The 26,154-nt window shown below is 42.9% G+C and overlaps 5 protein-coding genes across 15 annotated transcripts in view; 2 read left to right on the top strand and 3 right to left on the bottom strand.

The window, feature by feature from the left end:
- Positions 1–11,268, bottom strand: part of LOC120902933 — a 30,210-nt gene extending 18,942 nt beyond the window's left edge. The window contains exons 1-2 of the mRNA XM_040312029.1: positions 11,133–11,268; positions 10,218–10,991 (exon numbers count right to left, since the gene is read on the bottom strand). Coding sequence (XP_040167963.1) covers positions 10,218–10,272 — 55 coding nt within the window. The 5' untranslated portion in view covers positions 10,273–10,991; positions 11,133–11,268. The remainder of the gene's footprint in view (positions 1–10,217; positions 10,992–11,132) is intronic.
- On the bottom strand, positions 11,269–13,085 carry LOC120902932 (bifunctional peptidase and arginyl-hydroxylase JMJD5-like). Of its 2 annotated transcripts, XM_040312028.1 has the most exons (6): positions 12,691–13,085; positions 12,447–12,612; positions 12,234–12,363; positions 11,754–12,171; positions 11,488–11,659; positions 11,269–11,417 (listed from the first exon to the last, which is right to left on the bottom strand). In XM_040312028.1, the coding sequence occupies exons 1-6, from the start codon at positions 12,970–12,972 to the stop codon at positions 11,392–11,394; spliced, it is 1,194 nt and encodes a 397-aa protein (XP_040167962.1). In that variant the 5' UTR covers positions 12,973–13,085; the 3' UTR covers positions 11,269–11,391. The 2 variants fall into 2 exon arrangements, with proteins under 2 accessions (XP_040167962.1, XP_040167961.1); XM_040312027.1 differs by having other exon boundaries at positions 11,293–11,659.
- Positions 13,086–13,338: 253 nt separating this feature from the next.
- LOC120899590 (poly(U)-binding-splicing factor half pint-like) lies at positions 13,339–22,855 on the top strand. 3 transcript variants are annotated; one of them, XM_040305603.1, is made up of 5 exons: positions 13,339–13,481; positions 13,960–14,152; positions 19,662–19,947; positions 20,294–20,797; positions 20,871–22,855. In XM_040305603.1, exons 1-5 carry the CDS (start codon positions 13,461–13,463, stop codon positions 21,814–21,816), a joined length of 1,950 nt encoding a protein of 649 aa, XP_040161537.1. In that variant the 5' UTR covers positions 13,339–13,460; the 3' UTR covers positions 21,817–22,855. The 3 variants fall into 3 exon arrangements, with proteins under 3 accessions (XP_040161537.1, XP_040161539.1, XP_040161538.1); XM_040305605.1 differs by lacking the exon at positions 13,339–13,481 and adding an exon at positions 18,241–18,893 and having other exon boundaries at positions 14,040–14,152; XM_040305604.1 differs by lacking the exons at positions 13,339–13,481; positions 13,960–14,152 and adding exons at positions 15,579–17,699; positions 18,241–18,893.
- On the bottom strand, positions 22,620–25,238 carry LOC120899591 (NADH dehydrogenase [ubiquinone] 1 alpha subcomplex assembly factor 2-like). The gene is made up of 2 exons (XM_040305607.1): positions 24,869–25,238; positions 22,620–23,130 (listed from the first exon to the last, which is right to left on the bottom strand). The coding sequence occupies exons 1-2, from the start codon at positions 25,114–25,116 to the stop codon at positions 22,929–22,931; spliced, it is 450 nt and encodes a 149-aa protein (XP_040161541.1). The 5' UTR covers positions 25,117–25,238; the 3' UTR covers positions 22,620–22,928.
- A 385-nt stretch (positions 25,239–25,623) lies between these two features.
- Positions 25,624–26,154, top strand: part of LOC120903840 (serine/threonine-protein kinase 10) — a 47,671-nt gene continuing 47,140 nt past the window's right edge. For 6 of the 8 annotated variants that reach the window (XM_040313494.1, XM_040313493.1, XM_040313489.1 and 3 more), the window contains exon 1: positions 25,624–25,750. The gene's annotated coding sequence lies outside the window, so the exon portion shown is untranslated. The remainder of the gene's footprint in view (positions 25,751–26,154) is intronic. The other 2 variants (XM_040313491.1, XM_040313490.1) reach the window with 2 other exon arrangements.

The raw sequence follows: 26,154 nt of genomic DNA, 5'->3' as shown, positions 1-26,154 counted from the left end.
TTTCATCTTCGCCACTGTGTTAATAGACTACACCCTCTCCGGCCGTTTCTCACTGAAAAGTGTTTCTTCCTGTGGGGAAGAAGTCATTCGGGACTCATTCAAAGTTTAGCTTCTGCTCCTACTTTCACCCTTGCTTCTAAAGCTGCCTTTCTCCTTCGTTATACATCCTGTGTTATACTTGGAATTTATATTATCCTTCATCATAGCCCCCACCATGAACTCCTCCCTCTGGCTTGTCGATTACCTGACGCTCCCAGCAACTGAGGCTAAAACGTTAACCCCAAAACGGAGATGCTTTGCCTGGCGTATTTTAATGACGCCAGCAGCGTAAGCTGTTTGCCAGCAGCATGCCAGAAACACATTAAGCACAACACATTTTAATGAATCCCTATCGCCCGCTACCCGGGCGCGTTTGATTTGCCGGAGCTAATTAAACCGTTCGCAAAGTGTTTTGCAATAATAACGATTATTGGATTAGGTGACCTCCGTTAGGGTTTCGTCCCTTGGCTGCTTCCTGGTCCGCATCAAACAACGCCGTAGTGAGTGGAAGACGCTGTGGAACAGAAAGGGGGACAGAAATCGATTGAAATGGATGAACCATGTTTTCGACGCTCCTGACAACGGTCTGTGCCTATGATTAGGGATGAATGGTAGGTACCGGTGGGTACCCGTGTGCTGGAATTGCGCGAATGATGGGAATTGTATGTTAAATATGTTATTGAAAATTAATTGCAACCCGCGCGGACTCGCCTAACAGACTTGACGGGCGGCAAAGCAGCAATCCCACCCGATACGGTTCAGTGTTAGTATCGGAAGTGGTTGGAAACTTGATGCAATGCGGTTAAATTTATAATAAGCTAGAGGTAGGAACGAGAAGTGAAAGGACTAGCTGGGAGGATAGATTATTTCCCATCATCATCGCCGCAATGTTGTTAAAAGGTAATAAAACGAAATAATTGAATGTAATCTACATAATGTACGTATGGTACAGGCTCACACGGTTGTGCTGTTAGGGAAAACATGTGATTCGGCCCCGAGTAAATGTGAACATGCGATTTGAATATGCATATTTCAATTAATATTACTAGTGCATTGGAAGATATAAGTCTCGAATCTCAAATAAGACCAATTATAAAGTTATAAAGTTCTTATAAAGTTGAGTTAAATTTATGTTATAATTTTTCCTTTCGAGTAGTGGTGTTAAAAACGGATCTTTTTGAAGATCAGCTCAGTTCCGGTTCATTCATAAAGGTGATCCGGATCATTTGATCGGATCAATCATTCAATCCTTCGTTCTCTGCTAAACCTGTCAGTTAATGCCTACCAAGGGTCAATCTACCAAGGGTTTTTGGCTGTTCCCCATTTTTTTTTGGGTGTCCCATAGTGTTTTAGTTTGTTCGACCCGAACTCGCCGCACCAACGGGTCGGAGTCGCTTATGCTTTCTCGCACCTACTGATCTTTCGGGTCGACCCGAACTCGCTGCACCCTCGGGTCAAACTGAACCTACCGTGGCCCGACCCGACCCGAACTCGTTGCACCAACGGGTCGGAGTCGCTTATGCTTTCTCGCACCTACCGGAGTCGTTGCAACCACTGAACCTACTTGTACCTTTCGGGTCGACCCGAACGACTCCGGGTCGCTTACGGATGGCTCCGACCCGATAGTTTCGGGTCGACCCGCCCATCACTAATGCACAGTTACATGACAACTGATAGCTTACGACTCTGATAAACAGTTAATTGATGAAAAAGTTTTACGATATAGTAAAAAATAATAAAAAAAAAAACAGTTAATTGTAAAACAGTACGATGTACGGATAGCGGGAATAAATAAATAAATAAAAAACTCTCTTGCAATATAAATATGCCATAGAACTGCAATAGATCACAACTATCAGGATATGAACTTTATTATGTACTCATGTTACAGCATTCTGTGAATTCAGTTATAGTCGTGCGACTTCACTTTACCACCGCACTTTCGCTTCGTCTCGGGCAATAAGTTAATGAAAAAATTATGGAACAAATCCTCATTTCCCACATTTTCCTCGTTACGATGCGAAGGTGGAGGACTTTATTCGTTGCCTAGTACATGCGGAAATGAGGAAATAATACCAATTAAGTTTAATAAATTGACTTGATAAGCGTGACGGGTACAGGGGTTGACCATAGCTAACACTGCTGCACTGAAGTCCCACCATGCAGAGTGGGTAAACATCGATTTAAATTATAAAAAATGGATATTACTAATAGAATCGGAATATTTGCATCCTGCACAGTGCACCCATACAGAAATCATAGCATTCGAATCATAAAAGGGATATTATGTTACAGTGGAACCATGCTGAATTGCACGGTTGCATCAACCTCACCCTGAGAAAAAACTGTTTTTCCCATTAGGTCTATTAAATAACAATTTAATTTGTAATCCAATAAAATATTCTCTTTCGTCATAAATATCTAAGTAGATGTAGTATGACGTTTATTTAAGTAAGTAAAATAGTTGAGGTAAGCAAACAGATTGGCCGGTCTCGTGGTACAGTTGTCAACTCACACTACTTAACAATATGCCCATCATGGATTCAAACCCCGAATGAACTGTTTCTACATACGTAGGTCTGATCTATCCTGCTATGTGAAATTAGTAAGTCACTGAAAACCAAGTCCACTAGTGGTACCAGGCAGACCTTGACCGTCATCGGTTGTTGTGCCAGATAAGAAGAATGAGAAAGTAAACAGATCATGGGAAATATTTTTATAGTTCTATTTGTATCAAAATCCTGCACAAGTTCATAGTAAAACCAAAAATTCTATTGATAATTTTAATTCTATTGAAACCTATAAAAGAGCTATCATGAGCTCTTATTCAATGGATTGGCACCCTTCTTCCGCAAACCTGAAGCTCTCCAAAAACTGCGCAGTATAATTCAATTCCATGCAACCGTCCACATTTCAACGTACACTAACTCGACAGGTACGGGTCGTTGATGGCAGACCAATTTACCTAAGCAGCAGTCAGTCGAAAACACTTTAAATTTTGCCCACAATCAACCAATCAGGTTTCGTTCATCGTACCGTCATCAAGAAAATCATTTCCGTGTGTTCGTTCGAGAAAATCACTGCAACAAATACGGTCCATGGTGCCTTGCCGCCAGCCAGTGCTATGACCGAGACGGGGAGGCATCCCCCCATGCCACGATGAAGCTGAAGCAGTACGGAAAAATCGAAAATTAATCCAATCTCCGATAGCGACCGGATTCCGCCGCAAATGCAATATTGCAGCGCATTCGCCACAAATACGGTGCAAGTGCGGGAGTCACGTGAAGGTCAAAATATTGACGTACACGTGGCCGTGGCAGCAGCTTGCCAGTGTGAGATTTCTGCTCTTGCAGGGAAGCGATTCCAAAAGCGAACAAATAACACACACAAAAATGAAATCAAGCACAAGAGCACTAGGTAGAAATTGAGAAAGCGTTCCAAGTACGAAATGTCACCACGGGGCAAAAAGCGGTGGAGGTCTGGTCGGTCTGGTGGTCGTCGGACTGGCAAAAGGAACCATCTATTTCCAGCAATCATTTAGGACGTTTAAAGACTGTGTGTGCTTCAGTTGCACGTAGGTATGGAGAAGAAGAGCACCGGCAACAGGGCTAAATAACCTCCGACAATGGAGAGTGTGTTGCTGTGACGGTGGTTAACCAGGACGGGTCATTCCGGACAACATCATTAACTGGACGACGGTAAGAATGGCATGAATGCAGCAAATGGAGCTCTTGTGTATTAGCACACCTGGAGTACCAGAAACTATTCTATGAAGTTCTATCCAATACCGACAGATGTTGAAATTAACCCTTCAACATACACGCGTTTAATAAAATATAAAAGACTCAATGCTTCTAACTCACTACACGGGCTGATTCGATGTTCTGCTTTAAATGAGTAAGATATTAAGCTGCTTGAAATGTTCCAAATATAAAATTACTTACACTTTAAAGCCTTTCCTTCCCTGTGTGTTTGAACAATTTAATTCGACAACCTTATTTAGAGCTTTCTAAAGCGCATGGATGCATCGTCCAAGTTATGGTCAGCTTGTTTAAGACCACTCGTTGTGTGTATGTGTGTGTGTGCGAATGCACTCATGTGGTATGAAGTGTGTGTCTGCATTGCTATAGGTCACTTCATCGCCTTTCACACCGGAGCGCAAGTGAGAAAATAAAATAAGAAGACAAGAAAAGGCAAAAAGCACAAAGCAAAAGCCCCCAACAGGTTCCCGGACCCCGGTTCCCTTACCCGGGCGACCGTTACCGTTGACCAGCAGGACTAACCGACATATATAGACCCTCGGGGTGATGGTGTACGCGATAGCAAAAGAACGTCTCTCGCAAATGAATGGAGGCTATTTATCTTCGGTGACAAAACCATTCACATGCGACTGCTAGCCACGCATCCGCATGCAGGGACCTGGTTCGTTCTGCCGGTTCGTTCGTCACAGCACCCAACAACAAATAGGCTAGATAGAGCGGTTGGTGCAATAGGGAAAGCAGTCACATTGGAGCAAGCACAAGACATTGAGTGAGTGCTGCATCACCAAGAGAGTGCAAAGTGTGGAATAAGTACAAAGGATTTCGCTTTTCTTTCTTTTTTTGCTGTGTAGGGCTACCTGCTGCAACGCTGAACAAAGAGGGAGCGGCGGCAGCACTTATCAAATCGGATCTATTGAGAGTTTCGGTAGAGAAGGGTGTGTTTGCAGTGCGGATAGGGTGGGGACAGAAGCGAAGTTTCCATTGCCGTGCCGTGCCGGACTCTAAGGGGAATTTATGATGCCGTGTATTTGCCGTTTCGTTTGAACAAAACCGCATGGAGCAGTGTTGATCGCATGGATCGTTCTTATTAGCACTGCTCCTTGCTGCCTCCTTTGGTAAGGTATATGTGTGTGTGTATGTGAACCGATCTAGCAGGTCAGAACCCTTGTCAGATACTTCCGAAAGGTTAACTGACCACTCGGTGGGTTCGGTGCTAGGAATGAGGTTGGGATCCGGTGCAGGACATCCATAAGTTGAAAAGACTTATTTGTGGGCGGACAAAAAAACTATAGCTAGGTTAAGAGATGTCATACGCAATCGTAAGCCGGGGATCACTCTTACTCTTACTCTATTTTTACAATATTTTTTGTTTGGGTCGTTGGCAGCTCATAAAATTCCCAATATATGCGACACGCTTGACATGAACCTAAAAAGGCCAAAACAAGGTGCGACCTTTGGGTGTTGGTTTTTTTTTAATTTCACAGCAACACATGCAAAGGCTGCGTCACCATTATATCTTTCACCAAAGTCAAACCTGAACATCCGCCGTAAATATTCATTCCAAACCAAATGAGGGACCACAGGCGGTTCGCGGTTCGCCTGTACGAACATTTGCAAGTCAACGTGCGGACGGATACACTCCCTCCACCTGCCACACACACACACACACACACACACACTCACAAGTCGGTTGGATGATGGTTTAAATTCATTAAAATTCACTGCAAATGTGTGACCCAGCGTTTGATGCGTTCGGTGCAGCACACTACACCGGATCGGGGAGGACAGGTCGTCCGCCCGGTCTCTGAACATTCTACAGCCGTGTCAGTTCAACGAAAAACTTTCCCAACAGACACGGGAACGGCTGCATACAGAAAAAATACTAAGCTGGAAAGAGCAGCTTGCTCGTTCCATTGAGATGCTGCTGTTGGTTCTATAAAGTAAAAAAAAAATACTGTAAATCTTTTGTTTTACTTTATACCATCATTTTTACCATCTTCTACAAATACATACATACAGAAGACAAAAACTTTCTCCTGAGACGAAACGGTTTTGTGTTAACTGACAGGATTTCTTGCTCCTAGTGCCAGTGAAATGGTGCCGTAGAAGGGATGGTGAAGAGATTTTCATTTTAGCAAGATAGTTAAATATTCATGTGCGACGATTATTACTCTGAGAGGGAAGTGAAGTCAAATGGACAGAAGTGTTAGTGTTGCAGGAGTGGGGTGGGTTTTTTTACCGGTGAAGGAAAAGTCTTAGTACCACGTAAATCAAAACCACAGGCACAGTGGCTCACTGAATTGATGCTACACTCAATTAGTATGCAGTTATTTCTAAATTCATTAGCGAACTGCAAAGCAAAACTAAATTCGATCGATCGGTTTGACCAATGATATTTCTGTACATCGATTTACTATTGGTAATTGAAAAGCAACATAAACTGCCTGTTTTATTTTACTTTTTTTAACAAATTTTTCTATTTAGAAAAGAAGCAAATTAAATGAATATTTTCAAATTTTATTATTTTAACATTTATAGCAGAAGTCGGCAAACATTTTAAGAAAAGGGCTACAATCGAAAGATTGAAACAGACTGCGAGCTAGTATTTTGAAAGGTGCTCTTACAGAATCTTCCAAGTTACTTACGAATGATTAAACATTGATTTTCAACGCGTGCAAGAAGATATTCCACTACACTCTGATATTTCATTTCTATCATAATAATTTTTAATTTCTTCAGCATCAAAAATGAACAACTTCAACGCCCAACGGGTGATGAGATCCGGCTTCAAACCCCGGTGAAAAAACGATGGCATCAGACCGTTGAAGTGTTGAAAATCATACTGAAGAGATTAAAAATAAGTATGGTGGAAATGATATATCAGAGTGATGTGGCATAATAATTTGCACGCTATGAAGATTGTTTACATTCGAACGTGTCTTGGAAAAGCTTATTTTTCCTGATATACAGGGTTTTCCAAGTCACTTACGAATGTGCACATAATTACAGGTTTTTCCAAGTCAGTTTCGAATATAAACGTTATTATTCACCGCGTGCAAGATGTTAATCAACATCAATCTGATGTTTCATTTCCATCATAATATTTTTTAATTTATTCAGCACGATTTTCAACATGCTGAAGCTAGATTGAGTTTGACAGTTCTTTGTGATGTGTTGAAAATTATGTGTAAAAACTGAAATTGTATTATGAAGCAAATACACCATTTGAAAGCTGTTGAAAAACATCTTTGAGGCGGTGAATAATTATGTGTAAATTGGAAAGTGGCTTGGAACATCCTGTATTAACCGCCTCCAAGATGTGTTTCAACAGCTGTCAAATGGTGTATTTGCTACATAATACAATTTCTTCTTCTTCTTCTTTGTTAAGTTCTAGCATTGCCCTCCTATGATATGGTTGTCATCATAATCAGAGGCTTGGCTATATGCTAGAGTAGGCTTGTGTTTGACAGCCTATATCTCAATTTCTATAATACCAATCCAGGTTCAGAATATTGAAAATCATGCTGATTAAATTTAAAATTTAAATAAGTCCCCTTGAAAGTCCCCGAAGGTCCTTTTTAGTATGCCAAACGTAACATATTATTCAATTTAATATAATATTGAAATCAATTAACAAAAGCAATAAATCGAATGCATCAGTACCTTCAATTCAGCCAGCTACTGTATCTGTAAGTGAGCACAAGTCTGTACTTGCTTTGATCATATCAAACCTGATTCTGAGTGGTTTGGAAACGATTGCATCCCTTGTATGGGAAGAGTACAATACATGGCACGAAAATAGGCTTGAAAATCAACAATGCCGGCATTCGTACTTGCCGGCACTACCGTCGTACGGTTCGGCTATGAACGTTTAGCATCGAAGCTAATATTTCGTTTCTACCAAAATCTACGAAAGAACACACCTACCTGCTAAGAACGTTTATGTACTGGTTTTAACCACCCCTCCCAACTACCACTTCCCTGATCTAATTTCCAAAGCATTCAGTAACAGTATTCTTGCCACACTGCACACATCGGGCCCAGTCAAAACTAAACTAATTGGAAAATTGCTTTTTAAATGCTTTCACATGTTGAAGTGTCGAAACACAAAACTGTCCGTACTGTGCGCGCCCGAGGGAACAATCGGATACTGTTTCCCCGCATTACTGTACCATTGTTGTAGCTTTCCCGATGCTTCTACAGAGCGACGTAGTGGCCTGGTATATAAAACTGTTGAGAGAAAACAAAAAAAAAACATAATCCAAGCAGTAGCAAATCCAAAGAACAGCGCAAAGGTTTTTGTGCTGATTTTGTTCCAAGACTCAAGGGATCATTAAATATTAACCCGCGCTCTTATACCAGAAGTATACGGGAAAAGAAGCACGGATTTGCCGGGGGAGGTAAAAACTAACGTGCTTCCGGGAAATAAGGATTTTGTATTTCGGTAACTGGATTGTTGAAATTGATTAGCGGGAAAATACATTCGTTGAAAAAAGGACTTTTGAAGAAATTTAACTAAAGGGTAAAAATAGCCGGTAAATATTTAAATATACTTTTGACACTTTTGTGCCACTTCATCGTAACGTTTTAATTTTGCTCCCTCACGTCCTAGCGATTGTGCGATTGACGATGATAGAGCTAATCATTTTAAAACATCAGCTGGTTCAAAAATAAAAGCTTCTGTTATCTAATTTTGAAAGAAAACGTATAAAATCGTAGATTCTATCACAATGCATTTATTGTATATTGATAACATTTTGTTCAATAAAAAACCATAAATTCTCTCATTCCATCACCTCTCGCATTGCACTTTTCCACGACCCAAACAATATTTACTGTAAATCACGCTATCGACCTTCCCAAAGGGCGGTATTTACATTTGCAATTATTTTCAGCCTTCGCCCATTACACCTCCACGCATATTGTTTTTATTGGCACCGCTGGCACCACCATTGCGGGGTAGTAAATAATTTAGCCAACCCTCAACCAATATGATCAAAACCGGCACGCCGCATCAACGGCTCACTTGTGACTTTTCCTCAGCATTAAATCCAACAATTCGTACACGTTTTGCCACACAACAAAAAAAAAACTACATCAACTCGCACAGCGAAAGCACGGCACCGTTTAAAAAGCCATAAAAAAGAAATAAACAATAAAATCGGATTCCTTCCAGACCGTTAAGCCACCGGATTAGTAACCGGGGATTGAATGGTCAACCCGGTCCAGAGCCCAGAGCCGGCCAAGCTGAATCGGGCAATGGGGACGAAGAAAACAACAACAAACAGTTTCACAAAAAAGGTGGTAAAACAACAATATGGCTCGTATCGGTTATTGTGTGCGCAATGCGGATGGAGAAGCCCAGTACCTCGTAGAATAACGCTTTGCGCGAGGCAGGTCGGACAGTCGGCAAATGGGGATGGGTTCGCCTGGAAGCGTCCCATGGTGGGATTAAGGCGAATAGTTCAAACTGCCGCTCATGTCAAGTCCTTCAATGCGGCAACCAACCGCCACCCGCGCGGGGTAAGGACAAGCGAATTAATGTTTAATCCTTGCGATCCTATGGCTTACGGTCAAACGTAAAGCGCGTTCTTGTTCCACTCTTCTTCTTCTTCTTTTTGGCGCAATTCCAACAAACACGGATTTTAGCTCTTTTTTTTCTCTCTAGATTAGCCGCTGTACACCGCTCAAGCTGCTCGAAATAAAGCGTAATGTATACAAAATAAAAATAGGGGAAAATAAAAACCTCAAACGAAATGCTTCTCCATTCCTTTTGAAATGTTGCACCGACGTCGGGTTTAGAAATTCGTTGAAATAGCGTTAAATTTGGTTTCTTCCCCCCCCCCTCAGTACCGTTTCAAAGGGGAAAAGCCTTCAATGGTAGCGGCTTGAGAAATCGCAGATGGAAACGTAGATTCCACGCGTGTGGGCTCCCACCTTCGTGGTACAGAGTACATTGTAGATTGGATTTCATGTTCATTCATGTGCTGTGGAATCGTCTCAAGCTGGAATAATATGCTGCTGGCAATCAAAAAATCTCAAATGGGCGCAAAATGGGGCGCAAGGTATGTTGGGGTGTGGTTGTAGCACTAGAAAGCACACCAGTTTTCGCGGCATCGAAATCAACCGCAAACCACCAAAACCCAAAAATGTATTAAATGGGATTTGTCTAACCAACTGGCAAACGTCGCCGAACAGTGAGCAGCGTTAGATTGTGGAAAGCCACTGAACCACCCCAACCCGGCGCACCTGCCGGTCCTTCCAAACCTTACGCTAACCCATTCTCCCAAAACGGGATTACTGCTTCCGTTGCCATCGGGTCCCGGTGTTTTGTTTGGCTCGATTTTGGATGTGATGTGTATGTTTTTGCTCTTCCGCTTATCCCACAATCCCTCCCAGCGGGTGCCCGTTACTCACCTTGTGCAAATACGAAAACTGTCAACACGCTATTGAACAAATTAATACCAAACATTTCGTCCGCCTCGTACGCGATTTCGTTATGGAGATATTTTGGCGCTTGTGGGTAGACGTGCTGTGTGAATTGTGCGCGCGCGTGTGTGTGTGTATGTGTGTTTTAAAATTGCATCCGTCAGCCACGTCTGTTTTCACCACCACTGCTCATCGGCACAATTTTTGCGCGCCACATTCAATTTTCCGCACCAACCAAACTGGGCCACCGAACTATACTCCAAACGAACGTCACAAAACCGTGGTTGCCGGGAGCATATGAAGCACAATGCACACTACGATGTAAGAAAGAAGGATTCAGCGATTCACACTCAAAAATATCGTACAACGTACTGCCGTTGCGTCCAGAGGGGCCACAGCAAAATCAGCAAACGTTCACTATACAATGTAGGACACTGCCGGCTGGATGCACAAGAGTTTGGGCTTTTTTGCTTTAGCTTAAGTGGGATTAGGGGCGCCAAAAATCGGCCACCGTACGCGCGCGCCAAGATTTCCGTCAAACTTTTGCGCGATTACCGGCACTGGTCCTATCGATGCGTAACGCCTGCCAGCTGAAGAACGACCGAGCAGTGGTGGAATGCTTTCACCCCGAGGCCATCGAGCATACTAAACGCGTACGTCCACGTTGCGAGGAAGGATAATTTGTGGCAGGATATACCTCCGTTTTGAATGAAACGATGCTGCTCGTACCGTTGGCACAGTGAACAACACACTGATGGATTTCTGTGAATAATTATTAGTATGATGTTACAGGTACAACAGAGAAGAGAAACAAATTTGAATTAGCTAAATGCTGTGATATACTCACTTTAGGCTCAGTGTGTTCATTTGAAACCCTTTTTTAAGATGGAAAATAATATTTACCTATTGATATTTTTGGTGGTGCACTGTAACCATAGCTCGCATCGTGTGGATGCTGTATCAAGGCGCATGTGCTTGCCGTTCCTAGCGCGTTGACTTCGTGGTCAAATCGCATCCGAAGCAACGTTCGCTTTCAAACATTTGTTTGTGAGACACTTTCAACCACACTCGCACCGTTTTATACTGGGATGCGTGATTTGATAAGTATTTACGCCGGCTTTCGGCCACTTTCGGGTTGCAGCAAGAAACCCGGTGGCTGCAATCAACATGAATCATTCAAACCAGAAGCTAACAGAAAAGCTCGGTGACAGAGATTCCACATAGTGCCACCATTTTGGCGGTATGTAAAGCACCTCACCTCGGCGCAACGTCAGCCGGTAGAACCGAACGTCCCGCACCAGCGGAAACCGATTGTAGTCGGGTCGGCGTGCATCCACCTGCGAGGTGTTGTTCAGTATGAAGTGGTCGTGCGGGTACAGCCTTTCCGTGTCTTCCGGTCGTGCGAGGATGATGAGTTTAGCGCCGAAAACCTAGCGCACGAACGAAAGCGGCACCCGCGGTTAATAACATTGCAAATATTTGATGGCGATAGACATGGTGCACATGTGCGCATCATCAACCTACCTGACACAGCAGATTGTGGCACGGGTCGGTATGAAGCGGCGAGACAGTGCCTTTTGGACCGAGCCATGCTTTTATGCGTGGCTGTGCGTCCGTTCGGCCAATGTAGTCGGGAATGGCAATGTCCGCTCGAAGAGCAGGAATTTGATCAAACAAATCATGCTGCGCTAGGTAGGCCGGTGGTTGCTTTCCCGCCGAATCGGACGGCTCGCAGCAGATACTTTGCTCAAGGAAGTCCCGAAACTTCATTAGCTTTTGAGACCAATCATCACTGCTGTACTGAGAACCAATCTCGATTGGTACGGTTCGTTCGCCGGCCACTTTTAGCAGATAGTTTGGATCGTGCCACCGTTCCATTGCCCGCCAGCCATCGATTATTCCATTCAGAACGGCCGGTTGCTTTGTATCGTAGCATCGGGTTCTGAGAAAAGATGAGAAGTATTATACATTCGTCTGTTTTTTTTTTGGTAAGGTGAGTTGTACCCAAAATATTCTAACGATGGACACTTCATTATTGGAACGTCGTTGGATTTGTTTTCCGTTAAACTCATTTCCCCTGTAATGTCGTCCAGCTTAATCCTTTTCACGGGTGGTTCCTGCTTATCTAAGTTTGCTATTGAAACAAAGTAATAATACATATCATGCAATGAAATACAATAATTAATTTGAATGTAGAGTTTAATGATTAATCAATACCTAATTCTCCCGTAAGTATCGATGCCGTTTCGGTTAGCAAATCTGTTGGGACGTTCTTGCACTCTAACCCGATCGGACATCCAAGCATCAATCCCAGATCAGCCAAATATATGTTATCTTTTATTGCCTCTTCGTAACTATTTGATGCGTATAAGGTGTACACGATCTACGGGGGAAATTAGAAGAGCAAATTAATAGGACAGATAATAGGATAGATAATAGACAACAACAAACACTAACTTACTCGGACATATGTTAGGATGGTGAACATTTCCCTTTCGCTCGTGGCCACCGCATTCCACTGACCGGTGTGCAACCGATTGTACACAGTATCGTACAGTACACCGACTTTTATTAAATTGGTAGATATGGTTTTTACAGCATCTGTTGTGAGCTCGTTTGCTAATGGTTCAACAATGGTGGAAAGCACTGTTTGGTAGAGTTTATTTTCTTTTACACAGTCTCGATTTAAAAGAAAAGTTTTCAACGGGACTACGGAGAGGATAGCTTTGATGCACCGCTCCATGGTGTTAATAACTTTACTATCTTGGTTAAATTTTACCCTGGGATTGGTATTGAAAAGTGATAAAATGTACACACTACCCGGTAATGTTTGTTTTGAAAGCAAAAGATATGTTTAAAAAAAAACCCTGTGTCAAACGATTGTCAGTGTTGCCAGACAATTCGCACGTGTTTTGCAAAGCAGACTGTTGAAATTGTTGATAAAGGCACAACAAAAAACAAGCAGCTTTTTTTACATGATATAATAATTTAAAATTACTCTATCATTACAATAAATTTGTGTTTAAATTTCATCTTCACGAAACGGGCAGTTTTCCGTACTTTCCTATATGACACGTATAAACACTGCTTAGCCCTGATCTGTCATGTAGCTGTCAATTAAGAAAACGAAGCGATTGCTGCACGGTGCATACGGAAGCTGTGGTTCTCTGTTTAATTTGCAATAAATATCGTGAAAACCCCTTTTTCACGCTTCTGTGCAGTGTGTAGAATATGAATGGTGCCGTAACAATGGTAAGTACGGTGTGTTTTTCCCGTAATAAATGTTCGCTCGCTGGAAAACGGAACATGAATAGTCGGGCATTCCCGCAAGTGCTGAACAGAGAAATCCAATATGGCGGCTTGGGTTTGGGCTTGTGCTTCTTCTGGAAGCGAGTTGAAAATGGAACCGGGGGATGTGGGCGAGCGAATGTGCAATGGTGTGAAGGAAGATAGTATAATGTGTGAGAGTGTGTCCGTGCTCGTGTGTGTTTGCCGCGAAGTGAAGTGTTTATTCATAGACAGCTGTGTTTCTGTCGGTACCGGGGAGGAACAAAACTTAAAGCTGCAAAGAGATTGAATGGATAAAGTTCCCTTTTTGACCACTTTCGATTGTCCTTGGTCAAGGTCCTTTTGCGCGTGGAATAAGAAAACGCCGTGTGCGCGTGTGGGGTGTACCACTTTCTAAGCATACTACTGATATACATATCTAATCTGCATCTGTACCTTTTAGGGAAGCAACGAGTACAATTCCGGAAGCAACAACAACAACAGCGAAGCCTCACCGGCCCGAGAGGAGTATCGTAAGGAAGCGGAGAGCTCGCCGCCACCGGCGAAAGTTTCGAAGCGCGATAAGGAACGGGAACGAGATCGCGAACGTCGCGAACGTCGCGAAAGGGACAGAGAGCGCGAGGAACGTGACCGAGGTAAGTGTCGTCGGTCTGTAGAGCCGATACCGACAGTGTCCAATATTTGTTTAATACTTGTTTGACATCTCCCCTTGAAATCACGTTTCGCCCGAGCGAGAACCGAGCACACGAGAGAAACGATCCGGTTGCGAGGGGACACACACCACCTGTAGAACGGACATAACAAAAAGCATGCTTATTGATATACGATTAATTGATGGTAGTACAAATGTGAACGATATTTAAGCGACTCTCGATTGATTGGCTGCGACGGCGTGCAGTTCCGTGTTCCTTTTCAAGTGGAACTATCAGAAACCGGTGTGGTGTACTTCGCACGGATGTCGGTTCCCAGTCCGCGCGTCCATACCTTTTTCTCTCTTTCTCTCTTGTCTTCTTTTTTCATACAGTTACCGGAAGCAATTAATGTGAAAACATTGAGTAAAATGGGAATGTGATCATATGCCAATATGCTACTACTGTAAATAGTCTTCTCACCATTAAATAATCCGATTTGTCTTTCTATTGTGCATCACCTCCTCTTTCTCTCTCTTCTCTTTTCTCTCGTTTTTTCTTTCTCTTTCCAATTATAGGTAAAGTACAGTAAATCATATAATCTGTCACAGTTGTGCGTAACTTTCACCATCCCCCATGTACTCTGAACACACAAATTAAAACAAATTGAGCTAGGCATCTACACACTTCCCCCTCAAATCTTTGCAGCGTGTGTATGGTTAACCTACATTTTCGTACTCTATTTCGTACTTGTCCATATGCCGTTTAGCCATCTTTTTACGCCAATGAAATTTATCTGAAGGTATTTCTTTACACCAGATGTACTAATAATTATAATCGATGAGTTACACCGCTCTTGGTTTTGAAGAGACATTCTTGGAATACCTAGAAACAGTAGTTGGGTTAATGTGCCTGACACAAAAAGCTCGACTGTTATTCAGTTACTATTATTAACAGCGCACACGTTCATCGTTAAGTGTTATTTTATTTAAAGGTATGACTAATATTTTGATGGCAATAGCTCAAATCAAACGATAGTTGGCTTCAATTTGAAAATAATTGATTTTTTTGCGTTTCATTTCGCTGTTCAGTGCTTTTGAGGAGAGATTGAAATGTTTTAACAGAACAGGAAATAGTTTGTTTTACCATATGTACGCTTCTTAAAAGTAGAACAAACAACACCGTCTTGCAGTTTCAATATGCAATATATCGCGCATTAGAGTTTAGCCAGACCGAAAGGATATAGAAAATTATAGAGCACGTAGTTTAAAATTCCTTCCAAAAATTATACACATTCCTCATGCTCCTCTTACATGTTAGTCTCCACAGCTCATTATCCGCACACAATCAAATCAATTCATGCGATTTCTTCGTTTCTTTCTTTTTTTTTTTGTTTCTGTACTTTCAGCGGCAATTGATTGATATCATTGATATCATATTGTTATGATAGTAGTGAAAATGTTTCTAAACAATAACATATTTGAGAAAGATAGCCTATTAATTTAGGCACTAATTGTAATACGTACCTATCACAGCCCACATCCTTCCGAGAAGATAATCTATCAGGGTGTGCATGATACTGCCTCATCCATCTATTGGCGTAAGGATGATCGATTATGTGACTGGGAGGTAAACTATTGTCAGTGTACTGTAAAAGCCTTACCAGGGCGAAGAAATGTGAATGTGTGGAAACGCACCCGCAAAAGCTGTCGGCAATGCGCGGCGATATATGTACTTCGTGTACTGTATTTGAAAATGATTTCGTACTTTTTTTTAATCATGTGTACCTTAGAGTACAAGTTTTGTGACCCTTACGTTGCAATTCGCTGAATTGGTGGCCATATTTGTTGTTGCATGGGGTACCTTGTGCTATGTTTTGGGGGTTGTTTCTATGTACTTTTATTTAAGCTTTTCCATCCTCTTCTCGGGGCATCGCAAAAAGGGAAGCAGACAAACGGTTGCTGTTACGTTCCAGCGCTGTAGGATCGTACGATCAAGCACCAGCCGGCTGGGGTTAGCGTATTGCGAGGTATACTCCCGAGCGATGGTCCACGTGGGTAATATACACGCGTGCTGCGTGCTCACTTACACTTACCGGAATGTTTTTGTTTTTCGTTTACACTATATTACGTTCTCGTCTCGTGGGGACGCTAGCTAACGAATGTCCTTCTCTCTTTTCTCTTTTCTCTCTCTCTTTCTCTCTTAATTCTTTTATTTCTGAATATTGTCGAACTCATGGGAGCTCAAGTCGGTTGTGCTATGCTTTCAACCTCCTATAAACGGGCATGCAACCTCAGCACACAGAGTTCGATCGGCGTGCGCGTATCACGAGGACACGAGCTTCTCTTCTCTGCGTCGTTCGCTGTAATCATCATCGGCGTATACCCCAAACCAATGTCGAATTCATCCTTCCTTCCCGGAGGGAAACAGAGAGAAGGCGCTAGTAGCGGTCGCGCGTAGAAGATCGATCAGTTATTTTTCTCTTTTTTCTCTTATTCTCTTTCTTTGTGGTTTTTTTCTTAACCTCCTAACTGTTGATCGTATTGTATTACACAGAGAAAAATTGCGCGACTGAAGTAAAAGTCCAATGATACGTGGATAGAGAGAAAGTGACGAATATACGCGCAAATGGAAACACATATACGATCAATGTGAACGTATTAATCGGCAGCATTTCTGCACTCTATCTTGAAAAATGAAAAAAAAGTGCATAGTATAAGAAAACTCCCACCCCCACTCCAGCATGGGACAAGTTCCTGGCGATCGGCTAATTGCGGTAACACGGTGATCGTGTTTTTTTGTTTTTTGTCCATTTCTCTTTCTCTCTCTTTCTCTCTCTCTCTCTGTTTTGTTTTGTTCAATCTATGTGTTCTCTTTAATCGTACTTTCAGCGAACTGGGGATTGTTCGTGATTCGATGACGTGTTATATTTGAACAGCTTTGTTTGAATGAACCGTGCTTGCCTTCAAGATTAGGCTAACTGAACCATCATGTATGCGCGTGTTGTTGAGTATAATTGTACAATTCTAACTTCTTGAGACGATACAACGGTAGTAGCCAACATAATCCTTTGCATAAATAGTAGTAGTACTTCCACTGTTCTCCTCAGCCATCGTCGGAATGGGCCACGAAAATGGGATGTATTTTGTAGGCTCGATATGTGGGACGACGCTCGCTATTCTGCAAGGACATGCTCTGTCCGAGTGCGCGTGTGTGTTTCTGTGCTTCTCGTCCTGGTTGAACCATCCTATAATCATCGTCACCATCTCAACACCGCAACAGTATATATGTGAACAAAGCCTGGGAACGAGGCCGTTGGCAGTTTTTTCTTTCTTTTTTGTCTACGTTTGGTTTTTCTCTTTTCTCTTTTTCTCTCTCTTTCTCTCTCTCTCATCTTTAATTACATATATATTATATTGTTCTCTTTCTTAAACAAATGAAAAAAAAAATCCTGTGATAACAATATCATCTTTCCTGGCGTCCGGATGCGACCTAGACTCTTCCTGCTTATGCTGTGGAAGATAATATCGACCGCATCTACTTGACTTTGACTGTACGTTGTACTCCTGATCCAACACACGAGTTGTACCTGTGTGACATCGCAAAACTGATATCATTTGTCTCCAATAACCGATTGTTTTTCGTACCATCTACCATTAAAGTACCATTAGTTCCATTAGTAAATTATAAGAGAATATTTAGACGTGAATAGCAATTAGAACTTGCGCATATTCATCCCGATTTTACAATCAAATTGTAAAGCCGATGGCTTATTTCGTCTTGCTAGACGCTCTACCTGTTAATACTGATGGAAATAGCATATTTGGTGATTAAACCAATTACTCTATTTTGTGTTACGAATAACCAATATACCTGGGACCTTTTGCTTGACGTTCCAGATGGACTTGTTCATTTTAGTAAAAAAACGTTACACCAATCAAACGTTTTTTTTCCACGTGGCATATACATATATATGTGTGTGTGTGTTCTATGATCCTAATTGTTCTGTCGATTACGCCCGCTTCGCATCCCGCTATCATCGAGTCAACTAATTAATCCACATTATTTTTTCTTGTTTTTTTATTTATTTTCAGGATCTATATGTCTCTCGTATTGTTTTTGTTTCTCTCTTTCTCTCTCTTTCTCTTTCTATCTTTCTCTATTTCTCTTTTTGTTTCATCTACTCCCATGCGTATGCCAAAAGAAGCGAAAATGCACCTTCTTTGCAAAAGTACTGCGTAAAGACAGATACACAATCTGCCACTGCCACTATTACTACTACCAATACTACCACAACAACTATTCTTCCTTCGTCATCACGTTACATTTTGATACTTTGCCCAAGCGAAAGGCCAACAATGAAACCGTTCGCCTATCTACTACTACTACTACTACTACTACTACTACTACTACTACTACTGCCTACTGCTACCTATACTACTACCGCTACTATCATCACCACCACTCACCATCATAATTGCTACCGGTTCTTTCGTTCGTCCTTTGACTGAATTTCGCATCACGACTGCCGCGTGCGTGTACTGCGTAATCGCGATGGTTGGAAAACAAGACTCTAAATGTTATCTCATGTTACCACTGCTCTCTCGTGCAATGGCAGACTATACGAACAAGAACAGTATCACACATATTCACAGCACGTGGCGAGCAAAATGTATCAAAAGATTGTGAACTCTTGTCTCTTGTGAACATCCTCACACAAGTTGACTCCCCCAGATCCATGGAAGAGGTTAGAATTGATTTGTAATCTGTTTCTTTTTTCCTTAAATATACTTCTATATGTACTCCAACTCCACGGGGCTGACAATGTTTGGTGCTGGCGATGCCAATCTAAGCATTGCCTGCGCTTGAAAAATGAAAATGTTGCCGGACCCTTATTTGAAGGTTGAAATTTTAAATTTTATTTTCGTACGAGTTTTGTTATTTGTTGTTTTTCATTCATATTCAAATGCAATAAACTGCACATTTTTTGTGGGACAGTATGTTCCATCATGATAAAAACATGTATATAGGAACTCACAAGTTCTTAAAATATTTTATTAATATTACACTCTTGGTGCACTTTATTTTTTCGGCATCATGTTTTTTTTATTTCGAGCTGAATATTATTTTTAAACGGATTTTGTAGATGAATGTGTAGTTCCCGTAAATAAGGGGTTTAAATATTTTTAATGAATTAATTGATCAGCTCCTGTATCTGAAAGAGAAATACAAAGCATATGTTTTAAAGGATTTCCTTCTGCTCATATAGTTTGTTTTAAACAAGTTGTGTTTCTTCTGACGTCGCTTACCGAAACCCGTTCATTTAACAATATCATCGTTCGCCATGAAGGCATTAAAAAGCAGGGAGAAACAAATTCGAAACCATACGAGAACCAATAGGTGTTATAAATGAGTCGCGTGTAACACGTTGTATACGCGCTACTACGCAAGACTGACCAGCTGTCTATATAAGAATTTCACTAACGCATTATTTTCTCCTCCATCCTCCTCGCAGAACCGAAGATTCTACCGTACATTGCGCAGCCCGTGTATGATATTCGTCAGATTGGCGATGTGGCCTTTGGACCGGGCACTCGGTCGGCACTGCTGGGCATACTCGGTGGAGCATTGCCCCGGCTTAACACGGAGCAGATCGAGCTAGTATCGAGGGCGAAAAAATACGCCATGGAGCAGAGCATCAAGATGGTGTTGATGAAGCAAACGTTAGCCCATCAGCAGCAGCAGTTGGCCAGCCAGCGCACCCAAGTGCAACGGCAGCAAGCTTTGGCTCTTATGTGTCGGTAAGTTGTATAGAGATGTTTTGCTTTTATATCATTTGTGCTGTTCACTTGCAATATAGTTTTAATACACGTTAAACGAAATTTATTTTTGATATGAGATAAAATCGAGATAACCGAACTATGAAAAAGACGAATATGATGTTATCTAAGACGGTTCTGAATGTAGAAAACGTTGATTTTCTTCTCGCACTTCTACGGAAGTCAGTCCATTTTCGTGCAAACTTTGATGCTAACCAACATAAGCTGATAAGATCTGATCGTCGTCGGTTTACTAACTGCACACTTGCGGACACAATCGATATTTTAAGTTTTGATCGCCAGCCTATAATGTTTTCGTGTTTTACAGTGTTTACGTCGGCAGTATTTCGTTTGAACTGAAGGAAGACACCATCAGGGCGGCATTCCTACCATTCGGGCCGATCAAATCGATCAACATGTCCTGGGATCCGATCACGCAGAAACACAAAGGATTTGCGTTCGTCGAGTATGAAATACCCGAAGGAGCGCAGCTGGCGCTGGAACAGATGAACGGTGCCATGCTCGGTGGGCGCAACATCAAGGTCGGCCGACCGAGCAATATGCCGCAGGCGCAGCAGGTGATCGATGAGATCCAGGAGGAAGCGAAGAGCTACAATCGCATCTACATTGCCTCGATCCATCCGGATTTGACCGAGGAGGACATCAAGAGCGTGTTCGAAGCGTTCGGGCCAATTATGACCTGCAAGATGTCGCAGGGAAATGCTGTACACACGCACAAGGGATACGGATTCATTGAGTATCAGACGAATCAGTCCGCAATCGAAGCAATCGCCAGTATGAATTTGTTTGACCTGGGCGGACAGTTGCTAAGGTAAGCGTCGCGGAGTCCAGTTCACAGACCTGTTAGTTAAAAATATTAATTTTTCTTCCATCGATTGAAACAGGGTTGGACGATCAATTACGCCACCGAACGCGCTGATGGGCCCGGCGGCGAATTCCGCCATGCCAACAGCAGCAGCCGTCGCTGCAGCAGCTGCTACCGCCAAGATTCAGGCCATGGATGCTGTGGCTACGAACGCCGTCTTGGGACTGTCAGCCACTTCACCTGGTCTGAAAGTTGGTCTCACGGGGCTGCCGCTTAACCCGGCAATCACGACAGCCAGTGCTGGATTTGTTGCGCAAGCACAGTTGGCCGCAGCCACACAGGCCGCAGCTGCAATTAACAGTCAGCCGGGGCTGCTGGTGCCGCCAGTTTCGCTAGCCCCCTCCCTGCTGGTCAATCCGGTGCTGGGTGCTGCAGCCAAGCCACTTCCCACAGTATTGAGCCAAGCGAATCCGGCTGCGGTTGCGGCGGCGGCCGCCGCGGCAGCAGCAGCAGCAGCGGCAGCTGCTGCGGCCCCGAACGCTACAGCGGAAGATGTGTACAAAAAAGCACAAGAAAAACAGCAGGAAGAGCTACAGAAGAAGCTACTGGAGGAAGGGGAACCGCAAACGTTACAGCAGCAGGAGTCCATGTCGATCAAGGGCCAGAGTGCTCGGCATTTGGTGATGCAGCGGCTAATGAGGCCGCGCGAAAGCAAGGTGGTTATTCTGCGCAATATGGTCGGACCGGAGGACGTCGATGAGACGCTGCAGGAGGAGATTCAAGATGAGTGTAGCAAGTACGGTGCCGTGGACCGGGTTATTATCTACAAGGAGCGCCAATCGGAGGGCAACTTTGCCGAGGACGACAACACCGACATGATCGTAAAGATCTTCGTCGAGTTCTCGCAGGCCACCGAAGCAGATAGAGCCCGTGAGTCACTGAACGGTCGCTACTTTGGCGGCCGCCTGGTCAAGGCGGAGTCTTACGATCAGGCTCTCTTTGACCACGGCGATCTGTCTGGCTAAATCGAGGGCGCGTGAGCACGTGTGTGTGTTTGGGGACGTGTGGGAAGCGCTCCGCATCCTACACTTTCTTACCTCTCGAGCAATGGTCCTAGCTGATCAATTTTCGACACAAACATTGGGAGCGCTTATATGTGTGTGTTTGTGTGTGTGAAGTACTCTTACTCTCTCTCACACACACACACACCCTTAGATGGGCAGGAAGAATTGGATGGATCGAAAAAAACACGATCGTTGGTAATGGGAGACTCAGCAGGTTCATAATTTGTTCACTTGGAAATGAAAATTGTGTCCAGTTCTTTGACCCTGCCCATCGCAAAGAGAAAACCCGCCAGTATCGATTAGCCAGAAAGATTGTACCGAACACAGTTGTTTGTTTATTAGCTCTCAAGCATCATATTACCACCAATGCTATCGGCCCACTCAACTTGAATCCCTTTTGAAATAGTAAATAATGCGTGGACGACGAACCCTTTTCACTGAACCAGCATTAATGTGGTTCATTTAGACTAAAAAAAGTAAGATTAAAAACCTAATAACACAACCATAAGATCACACCCAGGATTAATAGAAACCTACCTTTAAACTACATAACATGCACTTCATGCAACAAGCACCTTGATGGACTTTTGGAGTTTCGAAAAGAGGACAACTTTTGTTGCACTAGCAGTGTCCCCCGTGTTACTACGATGCAATCCATCAGACCAAGCTGTGCATATAACAGAGAGTGAATGGCATTACGATGCACACATACACCATTTCTCATTCATGTGTTAGACATAAACATAGGCATAAAGTCAAAATAATCCTGCATCGTAAAGGACGAGCTGTGTGTATTGAAGGCGCAATACCTAGGAATTCACACGGACCTAATTAAATCCACCATAAATTTCGAGCGTCGCTCAACGCTGCTCTTGCTCTAATATATTATAATTTAACTGTATATACAAACTCGGGAAGCGCGTAACGGCCATTTGTTCGTTTTGCTGCTTTTCCGGTGCTACATGATCAAGGAAATATAGGACTAACGTCACCAAAATCATTGACCCCGTACGGTATATTTTTTTTCTTCTCTTTTTGCCTTTCAAATGTCTTCCAAACAGCAAAAGTTCGCTCTATTTTTCGTGCTTTCCTTTGCCAGGCATAACTTCGTACTCGTCGTACTGAGGGAACGAACCCATTCCCGTTTTCTGCTGCTCCAGTGCAGCCGCATCCTTTGGTTTGCTGTACTTGGCCTCCAGTTCGGCTGCATTGCGCTCTTTCATCTTCATAATGGCCAGATTTTTCAGCAGTTCCTGCTCCGTCGGCGGTTCCTTCCTGTGTTACACAAAAACAAACAATTATTGGTGTACAACTTAAACCACGGATTTTTTAAGTGAAATTTTATGCTTTAGGCCCGTGTCTGTGCTCCATCGGATGCGAATTTATCGGAAGGCCTGTCAAAATTTTATATGGAATTTCACAGATAACGTCGGACGTGTGATTTCGTCGTACGACGGAATAAAAAAAAAGATTTCGTCGGACGCCGCATCCGATTTTATCTGTCAAACTAAATGTGTGGTAGGAACAATCTCAAATTGATTTTTCATAATCGTTATATTATTAATATCATCCAAATAATCGCAATATTATACGAAAAAGCGTCTGACAGCACGTGCGATAAAATCGCATGCGATGAAGCACAGACACGGTCCTTATTGTGGAAAAATCTTACAATATATTTTATTCAAAGTATTGCCCGTCAGAAGCTATAACATTTTCCCATCTTTCAGGCAATTTATGAATTCCATCCCAAAAAAATTGCGCCGGCCAAAAACGAATCTGCTTGCTCTGAAATGAAGCGTATTCCGGTAAGGGCGTTTTGCATCGAGCGAAATAAATGAAAGTCAGACGGAGCAAGGTCCGGACTATAAGGCTGGTGGGTCAAAACTTCACATCCACTATTTTCCAAATAGTTTTTCACGGGTTTTGCAACATGCGGCTGAGCGTTGTCGTGATGAAAAATTATAGCCTCGTGTCTGGTCGCATATTCCGGGCGTTTTTCGATGATGGCACGCTTCAAAGGTATTAATTGTGTTCGGTACAGGTCACCTGTGATCGTCTGACCCGATTTGAACAACTCATAATGTAACGGGCCCTTCTGATCCCACCAAATACATAGCATAACCTTGGCGCCATGGATATTTGGCTTCGCCGTTGATTTGGCTGGTTGGCCGGGCTTCACGTATGACTTTTTGCGCTTGGGATTGTCATAATGGATCCATTTTTCATCCCCAGTCATCCGATGCAAAAATGATTTCTTCTTATGGCGCTCAAGCAGCATTTAAGACATACAGAAGCGCCGTTCCACGTCTCTCGGCTTTAACTCATAGGGGACCCAATTACCTTGCTTCTGAATGTATCCGGCAGCTTTCAAACGTTTCGAAATGGCTTGCTGAGTCACTCTCAACGATGTACCAAGATCGTCTTGTGTTTGACACGAATCCTTATCGAGAAGCGTCTCTAATTCTTCGTCGTCAATCTTTTTTGGTTGTCCTGCGCGTTCTTTGTCTTTGCCACTTTTGAAGCGTTGAAACCATTCAAAACACTGTGTTTTCCCTAAAGCATCGTCGCCATAAACTTCTACAAGCAAACGATAACTTTCCGTAGCAGTTTTCTTTGCTAAAAACGACCCAACAGAACCTCCCGCAAATGCTGTCTTTTTCTCCAATTTTCGAAGTTATTCATCGTGAAAAATAATAATGATGCGCACAAGATAAAATTGTTTTGTTGACTGTTTTTGATAGCTGTCAAATGTACCTTCAAAATGACATAGACAGTATATAAAGTTCGAGTTTTTTACCATATTTGTTACTACGGACATCTAGCATCAAATTCCGGTTATTGAGTTGTACACCCAATAATAAATCGAGATTTAATCCCAAAATAATAAATATCCCGAATATCAAGAATTGCACGAATCGGCAAGTGATTAGAGCCCTAAGTGATATTCAACTTGTGGTCAGCAGTGTTTCCTACCTTCCGTAGGAAGCACAGGCCGATTCTTGGACCTTACCTTCTTCCACGTAGCCACGCTTCCCATTCGGCGGTAATCTCCTGATCGTACGCCTCCTTGGCGGTAGGTTCGAACCACCGAGACGCACGGCGCCGACCGACGGATGGATCAGCAGGAATTTCATAATATTTGTTACCGAAATAATCCTCCCCAACGTAGTTGCCCTTCATTTGGCGCGGTCGAAACGATTTGAGAAAGTTGTCCAGCACGATACGCATTAGGTTGCGCGTTGGTGGACCGTTGGCCATCGTTGTTTGTATGAGTTGAACTAGTACAAGTCCGAGAGGGAATAGTTTACTATTATTATATAAACAGTAGGTTCCAGCACTTGTGCACCGGTGTCGAAATTTTCTAGATAATTTTGTAAACAAAACGGGACAGCTGTCGTGGGAAAAGTGACAGATTTAGCTTGACGCTGTCAAGCCGTGAGGTTGAGTCAATCATGGAAAAATCGCGTGGATGACACGCGCTTAAGTTCATTTTTCACCTTGAAATGACTTGCCAATGTTGGACATCTATATTTTAACTTTAAAAAGAAAATATTTTGCGTATAATTCATTTGTTAGTTGATAATAAAACGTTGATTTACAAGCAAACGAGCAAAGAGGGAGAGAGTGTGACGTATGTCTGCCGCTAGAGTAGGCGAGATGGCACAACCAACGACAGAGAAAGAAACGCGCAATCTCGCTAAAGTGAAAGGGAGAACACTAGACCACGCTCAAAAAGCGTTAGAGTAGGATCAGAAAATTCTTCACCGCAGTTCGCAGCAAAATCTGTTGACTCGCTAGGTATGCGTTGAAACGTGTGCAACTCCTCCGCTTGCCAGGGGCAGTATACGTTCGCCATTTGTGAATTGTTCGTGTTTGCAGTAATAAACTGAAGGTAAAATTGTTTGATAAACGTTAGCGGGATAGTGTAAAAGGTGTAAATCTTAATTTCTCGCTCGTGATCTCTATTTCGTCGCATAAAACATGACGCGAGGCCTTGCTGGGCGTACAGTGCAGGCAAGCGCGTTCCATTTCACACACCGAGCCCAATCGAGCAAATGGTGCAGTAGTGTGCGTGTGTTGTGTGTATGGGGTAGAGGATCGCTCTAACACCACTGTTCCGTGTTGCGTGTGCGTGCGTGCGCTCTTGTGTGTTTGTGTGTGTGTGTGAATGGCAGCGAAAAAATGTCCGATGTTGACGACGACGACATCGCGGGTTGTGTGATCGGCGTGGATTGAAGTAAGCAGCAGCAGCAGCAGCAGAATTGCCCGAGAAAAGTTAGTGTTGTTCGAGTCCGC

The sequence above is a fragment of the Anopheles arabiensis genome, chromosome 3, assembly GCF_016920715.1.
Source record: "Anopheles arabiensis isolate DONGOLA chromosome 3, AaraD3, whole genome shotgun sequence".
NCBI lineage: Eukaryota > Metazoa > Arthropoda > Insecta > Diptera > Culicidae > Anopheles > Anopheles arabiensis.
The sequence above is the reverse complement of the archived record's forward strand: the minus strand, read 5'-3'. Positions and strand labels throughout refer to the sequence as shown.